The 12694-nt window shown below is 38.2% G+C and overlaps 1 protein-coding gene across 2 annotated transcripts in view; it reads right to left on the reverse strand.

Annotated features, from left to right (window-relative positions):
* Positions 1-379: 379 nt before the first annotated feature.
* The window catches only part of LOC149024825 (PROTEIN TARGETING TO STARCH (PTST)), a 28119-nt gene continuing 15804 nt past the window's right edge, over positions 380-12694 (reverse strand). Inside the window, exons 7-9 of one of the 2 annotated variants that reach the window (XM_089145021.1) lie at positions 2450-2538; positions 1372-1484; positions 380-1284 (exon numbers count right to left, since the gene is read on the reverse strand). In XM_089145021.1, the coding sequence (XP_089001147.1) occupies positions 1182-1284; positions 1372-1484; positions 2450-2538 (305 nt within the window). In that variant the 3' untranslated portion in view covers positions 380-1181. The remainder of the gene's footprint in view (positions 1285-1371; positions 1485-2449; positions 2539-12694) is intronic. The other variant, XM_089145020.1, reaches the window with a different exon arrangement.

Genomic DNA, 12694 nt, shown 5'->3' on the forward strand with positions numbered 1-12694 from the left:
GGACAGTGGCTTTCAGTGGAAATAGCCAAGACACTACACATCTTCATATGAATAGTCTCGAAGGTATGAGAAATCAAACACCGATCCTTCCACCATTTCTGGCCCACAGTAACACTATTATTTGCCTTCCATGCCCTATCAAAACCTTTTCCACTTTGCCAATCTTAAACCTTCCGTACCCACAACTCTAAACCCTCCTGGCCTCCCTTAGTTTGGTTTACACTATGGTTCGAAAAATCTTGATCACCTTTTATTTTCTTACCCTTTTTCTAGATTTATCTAAGAAAAAATCCTATTCTACATTTAGCCCGTTTGAGGCAATCTTTTGGCTTTACTAGTGAGTGGTCCTGAATTCTGAAAAACTTCCCAGGTTCTTCTATTCGTGATCGGGTTGTTAAACTCATGTTTTGTGCCTCTATCTGTCATCTTTAGTGGGAACGTAATCTTCAGAGATGACTTCCAACTCTTGCTCAAAAAATATGATTTAGAATGCCATATGTTTTGATGTTTTTACTAGGCTTGTAACTACTCCCCATCCCTTGATTGATAATACTCTTAAGGAACAAACTTTTTGTAGTCTACTGGGCTCTAACGTTTCTTTTCAGTCTTCAACGTAAAGACCGTCCTTATATGCTCCTTTTTAGTTAATATATTTTTTATTCATTAAAAAAAATAGACAATCATCTTTTACCACATCCATTACCTTCTTCAGGTTGTCTGTTCTGCTGGCATTATTGTTATCTTTTTACCTTTTCCGCATCCAAATATAGCTTGAAGGATATTCTTCTCTGTTTTTCTTTTTTTTTTTGATACTCTACAATGACAAACTTTGCATTTATCATTCCCGTTACTTAAGATTACACCATTTTTTATTACTCCAGATGCTGCCTTTCTCCACCATTTTTGTTTACTAGTCCTCCAATTATGTTATCTGAAGTCGGTTTAAGTCTCTCACCACTGTTCTGATTACACACGCACAAACTCTCTACCTAATTGATCTCTGTTTCAACATTCACTGTACACAGTAACTTGGTAACTCAAAATTTATTCAAATACTAGGTAACTAGATACATAAACAGATGATTAGCATGGATGAATATCCTGGCAGTGACATTCTTGGCTCTTGCCAGCAGTAAAGATTATATCATTATTAGATGAATGAGTTTCCTGAAAAGTTGGATTTATTCAACGACTAACAAGTTATTGTTCAAAATTCCGTCGCCTATAGTAGGGAATTCCGGAGATAAGTGCCATTCTCCATCCACCAAGAACTTGATCTCATATCTTGAAGGCAAAAAGAAAAAAAAAAAAAAAGGTGAGTAAAGAAAAAAGAGAACTCCATTCAGAAAAGGTGACTAACTGATGAGATACCTTCCAGGTCTAAGCTTCAATGTAGTAGAAAATTTAGTAAAAGAACCGGTGTACTCTGGTGACAATTGCTCTCCTTCAGTCCACCCATCAAAGCTTCCCATTACTTGCACGCTCTGATGCACAAATGAATCAGGATTTCAGATAACACAACTATTCTGATTGCCCCTTTAATCTAATGTGATGCTACTGTCACAATTCAGCAAAATTTTGAGGGAAAAGCCAATCAACATTCCCCAACTCAATAGGAACTAGTGCTAATTAACCTTTTTGAAAACAGTTGATATGGTCTAATAATTGCATCGTTGTTAAAGAAGGTTGTTCATTGTGTTGTTAGCAGTGGGGTGTTAAATTATTCAGCTTGAATGCATTGAAGTTTCTAGCGTGCAAGGAACTGAACTTAGATTTTTTAAGGCACAACTTAGTTTTTTTTAACAGAGGCTATATCTGAGTTTAGGCTATTTGTTGAAAGCCAAGAAAATGAAGTAACACAAACAATAAAAATAAAAAAATAATTAATAAATTAAAAAATTGTTAGGTAATAAAATGACAGATCATAAACCATCACGATGTTTGTGTAATTATATTTTTCTTCTTTCCTTGGCTTCCTAACATAGCAATATGTTACTCAGATCATTCTGGATCTCAATCATTCTAGAAATTAGCCATACAGCATCCAATTATTAAGCAGATCATACATGACCAAAGGAAGCAAAAGAAATTAAACTACCCGTGAACAAATTCAAACATGTCAAAGCTCCTATTTTGCAACTTTGCTTTCAAGCTAATATGGTGTTGTAACGTAAGTCTAGACCAAAGTGGACAACCAGTCCTGACCAATATTACCAATCAATACAGTAAGATTCTTGTTTTCAATCATAGAATGAGATAGAACAATCGGTTCTTAGGGTGGGACTGGTGTTGAAAATGGCATGAGCCAACCCAACACAGTCATGCTATTGGTCATTAGCTAAACCATAAATCTATTAGCAACTTAGCAGAAGAGGATAAGCCTCGCAAAAAAAAGCTGATCAACAAAAATGAAGCATTTTGTCACAATACTGAAGATGGTGCATCTTACCTCATCCATTCCGTACCAGAACAATTCTACGTCCTTTGATCGTATAGCTTCCACACCCTTAGTCTGTTCTTTCAGCTTTCTATGAACAACTTAAAGTAGAGAAAAACAGATACAAACATTGTCACAATATAAGGTATATATGATAAGAAATAATTTTCTGTTTTTAAATCAATGAACTACATGGAGGAGTCATTTATAATCATTAGGTTTTAGGATAAGTTGTGCTAAAGCAGAATGTACCCTGTAGAACTATCTGTGCAAAAGCATCGTATATCACTGGTTGCTGCCAACGTTCTTCTTATGATCTAGTCTACATGGAGGAGTTATATATAACCATAAGGTTTTAGGATTAGTTGTGCTAAAGCAGAATGTACCTCATAGAGACCATCCATGTGCAAAATTTGCAGCAAGGAATTTCTTATAATCTAGTCTACCCTTGGCTGCAAAGTAATTGATTCTCAGTAGGGTCAACTTGATGATTATATTTCTTCCAACATTAAACTGACCATTCTGAAGAGTCCACTTAAGTTTATGTCCTACCATAACAGGTAGGAGGTTAGAGCCTAGTCCTTGAGTCATTTTCTGTAAAGTCTGTTAAACATTCAATCAAGCCTCAGTTGAAAAAATTAACTTAGGAATCAAGTGTCACCTTCTAAATGGAAAGTGGTAGGGGCATATTCATCTCCCCTATATCTAAAACATTCAACAGGAAAGTCACCCATGATACCCTAATTCCTCTATCTAATCTTAGTTACGAAGTTCTCCAGTGTGAATCGAACAGAAAAATAGGAGAAGAACTCAAGAATGAGAGGAAGAAAAAAATGAGAGACCTCACTCTTGATGTGAACATCCTCGAAGACCAGCCTTCACAATATAGGGAAAATCACCATTAGAAAAAGGAAATAAAAATCCCACGATTGAGTCCAATATGCTTCAAACTATCATTGGGATCTCTCTTACCCTTATTACTTCTGACATGGTATTCCTAAATTATATTACTCTCTAACACTCCCCCTTAAGCTGGTGAATAAACACCAAATAATCCCAGATTGTTACAAATATGGTTCACTCTTTCAGCCACCAACTATTTGGTTAACAAGTCAGCCAATTGTTCTCTGGTTTGAACATGATGAGCGGAGATCAATCTTTGCTGTAGCTTCTCATGAACAAAGTCACAATCTAGTTCAATATGCTTTGTCTGTTCTTGAAACAGGATTTTATGCTATACAGTTAGCAACTTTACTTTCAAAAAGAGACATGGGTGATTCATGGTCAAAGCCAAGCTCTCCTAAAAGTAGCCTAATCCACATCAACTCACAGGTGACAAGTGCTATGGCAAGATACTTTGGTTCTGCACTAGATCGAGCAACCACTGTTTGCTTCTTACTCTTTCAAGACACAAGGTTTCTTCCAACAAAGGTACAATAGCCTGTAGTTGAACTCCTATCAATCGGTGAACCAACCCAATCAGCATCAGAAAATACCTCAACTTTGTGCCATAGAGCTTCCAACAAAACCTCTGTATGTGTCCTGGACGACCACAATGAAAACAAGTCCTAGCATTCCCAGTAGAATCAGTGGACCCCTGAGTATTGAGGTTTTTGCTTGATCCTTCACTCCCATGCCCACAAGTAGCTTCAGTTCCTGACCCTCCACTAGGCTATGGTTTGGAGTAAAAGTTGTTAATGCAGAATCCTTAGTGGGACTGGACTCATGAGTTTTCTTTGGACACATGAAGTACTTGAAAAAATGTTTCAAACAGTGATGGTACCTTGTCACCCTCTAGAACCTGTGTTCTAATCAAGTCAAATTCCTTCTAGAGTCCTCCAAAAATTCCCATAACTACAAGTTGTTCACGCTGATTTTGCATTCAACTACATCCAATGAAATGGGATAGCATTCAATTCTTCATACATTTGCTCAAGATCTGCAAAATATTGGGTTAAAGGTCTGCCCTTCCAATCAACCCTATAGAATTCCTGTGAAACCTCATACATGCTGGGAAGGTTGTTCTGTCTAGAATATAAAAAATTTAGGGAATCCCATAACTCCTTCAGTGTGCCAATACGTGTAACTAAGTGAACAACATTTCTCTTTATAGAGTTCAACATCTGTCCTAGAATTTGAGTATTTATTGTCTTCCATGTATCATTCCCAATTGACACATTGAGATGGTCTTGCTGCTTGCAACCAGTCAACACAGCCTTGATTATCTTTTTCCACTGATGAAAATTTATAGCCCCTCAAGTTTTTGTTCAAACATATGATGGGATGTCGATGTCATGATTTTAATAATAGTACTTTGGGGAACAGACTTAGTTTCAGATGTAGACATACTGACCTAATCTTTCTCTGGACAGAGTCAACATTCTTCTGCTTCAATTGCACCTTGAAAAAGCCTGGTTCCCTGCTTATTAATATGAGCCAGTCTCTTACATCCAATCTTCAAAACCCAGCATCGAGTGCTGCCACAAACTGCCGAAGAACTCTGTAGAAGACTCTCAAGACATGATCGCAGAAGGCACCAGCAGTCTAATATGAAAACAGAGAAGGTATAGGCTGTGGCACAAAGATTTGTAGGGTTCTTAATACCCTGGCCCTGCTACCATGTGAATTGAACAGAAAAATAGGAGAAGAACTCAAGAAAGAGAAGGAAGAAAAGAATGAGAGAAAGGAATTGAGAGATCTCACTCTTGATGTGAGAATCCTCGAAGACCAGCCTTCACTATATAGGGAAAATCACCATTACAAAAAGGAAGTAAATACCCACGATTGAGTCTAATATGAAATTCAAAACTATCGCTGGGATCTCTCTTACCCTTAGTACCCTTATTACTTTATCCTCATTACTTTTTCTAAAATGGTATTCCTAAATTGCCCCTATTACTCTCTAATGTCCAGGAAGTACATGCAACTTTACAACAGTAGCCCTCAACATCCTACCACCTTATTCTTTACTGTGAGTGTATCTAGAGGACTGATATAGTTTGATGGTTGCCATTCATATGGAAAATCCTAGTACTAGAAGTCTCATAAAATGAGTTGGAGCATGTGCTCTGTAATCCTCATTCTGAGACTATGCTAATGAAGATATTGTTTCATTTAGTTATCAACTATATCAGGAAGTCTGGAATGCTGCTGTCTTAGATCCTCCCTCAACCTGGACATGACTTTGAATTGTTGCACATAGCCCTGAAGATACTCAGCAGCAGCGAAACCTGTCTCCGATGATTCAAGATCTCTTAAAAAGGGACTGTTATGCTGCTCCTGTTGCATGACAGAGCTTCCATTAGTGGAGTGTTACTAAGTTGATCACAAATGTCTCTTTGGAGGAGTGGCAGCAGCTGCTGTTGTTTCTCTGCTACATGGAATTGATAGTTTTTTGAAAGTTGATCTTCATTTTGCCAAAGATCTGGAGCTAGATAACCTAACAATCGAAAGCAACTCTTTAAGGTGTTCCACTTTCGAGGAAAGTTCAGTATATTGTTAAACAAATAATTTCTAGTCAGAAGGTTACATTTTCTTTTGTTAGGCGTATATGTAATTCTGATGGTTACAGCTTTCTTGAACATCCTTTGTGGTGCAGTTGGATGCCATCAGTTTGACTCTTGGATATCTTACCAGTTACAATTCTAAGATCCTCATGTTTGATTCTTATATAATACTTTACTGGATTTCAATTTTACTTGCAAAATAACAACAATAATAACAATAATAGGTTGACTAGCACCCAAATGAGGACAAGTGAGATGCACCAAATCTCCAGTTAAAAGAATTAATAATAACAATAAAGAGAACATTACATGAAGCAACCCAAGTAAAAATCCCAACAGTCGTTGCACAAGATAGGTGCAATTGGAGATATGAAGTCGATGGGCAATTTACAGTTAAGTCAGCCTGGAATTGCATCAGGGGAAAATATCCTAAGGTTAAGTGGGTAACGCGGTGGGGAAGATAGGCTTGCTCCCTTGTCAATCAATGTTTGGGTGAAGGCTGATTAGAAAATGAAAAGGAAAAAAAAAGTGGTGGATGCTGAAACTAAACGTAGGGGAGTGCACTTGGTGTCACGGTGTTAGCTTTGTGGGCATAGTGGGAGAAGGCATGGATCACTTAACTTTGGACTGTCCATTTAGCAGCGGGATAGTGCAGCAGGTGGTACCGCACTTTGGGATTTAGTGGCAGGACCAATAGGATGTCAACGGTATCTATGAGTGGTGGAAGAGACAAAATAAGAAAAGTATGTTACGACAAGTATGGCTAAAAGGTTTCGAGTTAGATGCCTACTGTATATGGTTGCAGAGAAATCAAAGAAGACATGAAGGTAAGGCATGGCCAAATACATGGGTGCTCAAACAGATTATGAGTGAGGTTGCGGGAGGTTGTATCAAAGTGAAAAACTGTTCCTTGTTGCAAACTGATCTTCTTTGAGCCAGTAGACTAGGAGTCACAGAGCAGGGGGAAGCAAAATGAAGGCCAGATGAAGTGTTCTGGATATTACCACCAGCATGATAGCTGAAGTTGAATGTGGATGGGAGTTCAATGGGGTAATCCAGGCAGCGCTGGGGCCGGAGGGAAATTTAGAAATTCAAATGGCCAGATGATCAAGTACTTCAGATTTTTTCTTGGTGTCAAAAAGTAAATAAATCCTGAAGCAGAATTTGAAGCGTTGACACGAAGCTTGGAGGAAGCACGACTACAAGGATGGGAAAATGTATGGGTGGAAATGGAATCAAAAGCTATGGTGATATTGGTGAATAAAAAGGAAGTGCCTTGGTTTGTGCTTCAATCATGGTAGACTCTTCCACCATATTTGGATGCGACAGAATGGAAGCTCACTCATTACTTCAGGGAAAGCCACTGCAGACTACTGCAGATTATCTTGCCAATTCAGCAGCGAAGGAGCAGACGCAGGCAATAGTCCAAAACTGGCCACTGGCCATAAGGAATGAAATGGAGATGGATGCTATAGGTACACTGAGATATAGGCTCTGAAATTTTAGAGGGAGGTCCTGTGTAAAGGGAAATCTTCATACAATTCATTTGATTTAACATAATTTTCCTCATTCTGAAATCAATATACCTGATCTTTTACCCCAAAAAAAAGAAAATTACATGAATACTCGGGGTTTTTGGCAAAATTACATAGACAGGAAATTGGCCCACTCAGACGGATCCCTTTATAATGTGCTCTAGGTTACAAATTACCCTAGTTCGTAAACTTTTACCTGTTAGTTTTAAAACAAAAACTAGAAATGACCATATTAACCTTTGAAGGTGTATATGACCATTTTGCCTTTGTTGTGTCTGTTGGTTGGTTCGGTTTATTTGGTTCAAGTTATTATTATTCAGTTGATTAGTGAGGGTAATTATGTAACTTTGTATATTTCACATTATTATAAATAGGAAGCTTAGAGGTCACATTAATTACCTAAGGATTCAATTATTTCCACATGGCATCATAGCCAAGTTAAGTTAGAATCGAACAAAAAGATTATTCTCACCTTTTTCAGAAGGTTTGATCAGCATTTTTTCAAAAGGGTTTGAATTGTTTTGGTGGTGTTCTTGGTGAGTGGACTGAAGATATGACTACACCGGATGTTTCTACAGTTCTGACAAGTCATGAAAATTATCCCAACCTTCCATCACTCTCTGTTAGGTTCGATGGAACCAACTACTTGATCTGGTATCGTTCCGCTTATTTGACAATTACTGGAAGAGGTCTAGTCGGTCATATTATGGGCACTACAACCAAACCTTTGACTGCTTGCATTCTTCAAGATAAGTGGATTTCACACGACTCTCTTATCATGTCATTTCTCTTGAATTCCATGCATCCAAATCTAGCCAAGGGATATTTATTGTTGGATACAACAGCCCAAATTTGGAAGGCTACTAAAGAGACTTATGGACAACTAGGGAATGATGCGCAGATCAATGAGCTACAAAAGAAACTCCATGAGACCACACAGAAAGAGTTGACAATTGCCCAATACTATGCTGAATTACGCTCTCTCTGACAAGAGTTAGACCATTATGGTGACTACCAACCGACTAATCCTGATGATGTGGTTGCCTACAGGAAATATGTTGACAAAATTCGGGTGTATGATTTTTGGCTGGCTTAAATGTGGAGTATGATCCGATTCGAGTACAAGTTTTGAGCTGCTCTCCCTTTCCTACATTGGAACAATCCTAGGCACTTGTTCAATGTGAGGAGAGTCGTTGTCTGACTAAGGTTTCTGACTATGTTACATCACCCGATAGTGGAAAAATCTGCTCTTCAGAGTGTGAGTATGGTGTCTAAAACAGAATCAATCAAAGATATGATGAAGTGTGAGCATTGCCACAAGCCTTATCATACCAAAGCCACATGCTGGAAATTACATGGGAAACCTGCAGATTTTGAACAAAAAAGGGCTCAAAAGAAGGGTAAACCCAGGGCTCATTATTCAGAAATTGTTTCTACCCCACCTACTTCAGATATCGATTTTTTCCAGGAAGAGTTGCTCGCTTTAAGGCCTATTCTACAGTCGTTTACCGCTGCCACTGCCTCTTCCACTGCCTTGTCAACTGCACATTCGAATTCCTAACTTGCTACTTCAGGTACCGTATTTAACGACTTCCATGCTTCTTCAGTTTCTGCTCCATGGATTATTGATACTGGAGCAATAGACCATATGACAGGTTTTGCTTCTCTTTTCTTGAATTATTTACCTACCTCAGGGAAAGATAAGGTTTGTATAGCTGATGGTTCTTACTTTTCCATTGCTGGAAAGGGAACCATACAACATTCACCGTCCCTTTCTTTGTCTTCAGTTTTACATGTTCCATCTTTTTCTACTAACCTTCTTTCCATTAGTAGTCTTACCAATGACTTGAATTGTACGGTAACATTTTTTCCCTCTTATACTTTTCAAGATTTGGTAACGGGGAAGGAGATTGGATGTGGTAAACTAGACAACGGCCTCTACTTGTTGGAATTGAATGGAGCCTCTTCTTGTGCTATGCTTGCTACTCCTCTTCCGGTTAATTTGTCAGCTCTCCACCAGTGGCATCGTAGGCTAGGCCATCCCCCTATAGGAACTCTGAGAAAACTTTTTCTTGATTTAGTCTCATCTTGTCACAGGGAATTTTTGAAGCTAGTGTTTTTGCTAAACAAATTCGTTCAAGTTATTTGCCTTCTTATAATAATATAAGTTCTATTCCTTTTATGTTAATTCATAGTGATGTGTGGGGACCTTGTCACCGTATATCTATTACTGGCCATTTTTTTTTGTTACTTTTATTGATTGTCATTCTTGCTCCACATGGATTTATCTTTTAAAAAAAAAAAAATAATGAAGTTTTCTGATGTTTTGAAGATTTTCATAATATGGTTAAAACTCAATTCAATGCCATTGTGAAGATCCTTTACAGTGACAATGGAACTGAATATAGTGAAAAGAATTTTAGAGATACCTCTTTGATTCTGGCATAATACATCAAACTAGATTTGTTGCTATGCTGCCCAAAATGGAGTGGTCGAACGGAAGAATAGGCATCTTTTAGAGATTGCTCGTTCTCTTCTAATTGCCATGAATGTCCCTGACCAATATTGGAGTGACATAGTTCTCACTGCATCATACCTCATGAATGGGATGCCTAGTAGAATCCTTGACTTCAAATGCCCTAGTGAGGTCCTTCAAGGGACATCTTCCTTTATAGTTCTTCTAAGGATATTTGGTTGTGTGTGTTATGCCAGAACTTCGACCCACAAGAGTAAGTTGGAACCTTGTGGCCTCTGCTGCATTTTTCTGGGGTATTCTACTACTCAAAAGGGTTACAACTGTTACCATCCTCCTTGGAGGAAGACAATAGTGTCCATGGATGTCATCTTTAATGAGTTTACTCCTTATTATACACCTCTTCAGGGGGAGACTCCAAGTGCAAATGTGTTTTTCCCCACTTTGGATGTTCTTGTCACATATAGAGACCTATCAATCCTAATTCAGCCTCTGTTAGAGGTTCAAAGAGAGATTCTTAAACAGGGGGAGCATTTAGGTAGCATACATGTAGACACCCAGTCTTCTCTTTCCCCATATGAACCTTATAAGGATCCTATCCAGGGGGAGACCACTCCTATAAGGCACACTATTGAGGTCTTTTAAAAGCAAATTGACCAAAGTAAGGATGTGCAAACCTATCAGAGGAAGAAAACCAGTCGGCAACAGCAGGTAGAGAAGGTTGACATGTTACCTCTTCAATCTCCTAATCCAGATTCAGGTCTCGTACGTATCCCCAAGTGATCTTCTTCTGACCTCCCTATTGCTGTTAAAAAAGGAATCAGATCGTGTACTCAACATCCTATAGCTAAATACATTTCCTATGATTCTTTGTCTAACTCCTACCAAGCTTTCATATCTTCTTTATCTATTGCATATGTTCCAAAGACTTGGCAGGAAGCTTATGTTAATAAAAATTGGAAGGTAACAATGGTAGAGGAAATACAGGCTATGAAGAAGAATGGTACTTGGGAGTTGGTTACCCTCCAGGGAAACAACCTACGTGGGTGTTTGTGGTAAAACAGAACATGGATGGTTTAGTCAACCGATTGAAGGCTAGATTGGTTGCAAAAGGGTTGACTCAGACTTGTGGAATTGATTATCAAGAGACCTTTGTTCCTGTTGCAAAATTGAATACAGTCAGGGTCTTGTCATTAGTAGCTATGATTCAAGATTGGGATTTACATCAATTAGATGTAAAGAATGCATTTTTGCATGGAGAATTGAAAGAAGAGGTCTACATGGAAATCCCATATGGATTATTTTATAGCAAAACAAAAGGGAAGGTTTGTCGGTTGAAGCAGTCAATTTATGGGTTGAAGCAACTTCCCCGGTGTTGGTTGGGCGCCTCCAGAAAGCTGTGACATCGATAGGTTACAAGCAAAGTAATGCTGATCATACTCTCTTTGTGAAAAGGTCAGGAACTCACATCATGCTTATTATAGTCTATGTAGATGATATTGTCATCACTGGGAATGATGGGGCATAAATACAAAAGCCGAAGAGCTTCCTCGACAAGGAATTTGAGGTTAAAGATCTGGGGAAACTCAAGTATTTCCTGGGAATTGAGGTCACTAGATAAGAAAAAGGCATCTATTTGTCCCAACGCAAGTATATCCTAGACTTACTTTTGGAAGTGGGAATGCTGGGATGTAAAGCCATGGATACCCCAATTGAAGCAGGCATTAAGCTTAAAGAGAAAGAGGGAGTACCAATAGATAAAGGGAGATATCAGAGGTTGGTTGGAAAATTGATTTATTTGTCTCACACCAGACCTGACATTGCTTTCTCAGTAAGTCTAGTGAGCCAGTATATGCATGACCCATACTCAACTCATATGAATGATGTTATTAGAATACTTCAGTATTTGAAATCCACACCAGGAAAGGGAATACTTTTGTCACCCTCAGATAATTTGAAAGTGGAAGCTTATTACAGATGCTGATTAAGCTAGTTCACTTGACAGAAAATCAATATCAGGATACTGTACATTTGTTGGGGGCAATCTTGTAACCTGGAGAAGCAAGAAGCAAAATGTGGTGTCATTGTCTAGTACAGAGGCCAAGTATAGATCCATGGTTCGAGGAGTATGTGAACTTTTATGGTTGAAGGGTCTATTAGAAGATATTGGGTTTCCTGTTACAAGTCCCATGATGTTACATTGTGACAACAAGGCTGCCATCAATATAGCCAATAATCCAGTGCAACATGATCGTACAAAACATATTGAGATAGATAGATTTTTTGTCAAAGGAAAGTTGGAACAAGGGCTGATATGTATGCTTTTGTGAGATCTGGAGATCAAGTAGCTAACATCTTTACTAAAGGGCTGAAGGAAGGAGATTTCTACCCTATTTTGAGCAAGTTGGACATGATTAACATCTATGCGTCAACTTGAGGGGGAGGGTTGGTTGTTTCGGTTTATTTGGTTCAAGTTATTATTATTCAGTTCGTTAGTGAGGGTACTTATGTAACTTTGTATATTTCACATTATTATAAATAGGAAACTTAGGGGTCACATTGATTACCTAAGGATTCAATTATTACTATTACTGTTTTTTTGGGATGTTCTTCTTGTGATAATTAACTTCATGCTCCTACGCTAATTTTGCATCTCATTGCCTGAGAGAAGAATAGAGATATAATGAAAGGGAAAAATGGTTATATTACACCTCTGAATGATAATAGGCCATTCTGAATGTAT

Source organism: Hakea prostrata, chromosome 2, assembly GCF_041222555.1.
Source record: "Hakea prostrata isolate BN-2017 chromosome 2, UWA_Hpros_2, whole genome shotgun sequence".
Lineage (NCBI taxonomy): Eukaryota > Viridiplantae > Streptophyta > Magnoliopsida > Proteales > Proteaceae > Hakea > Hakea prostrata.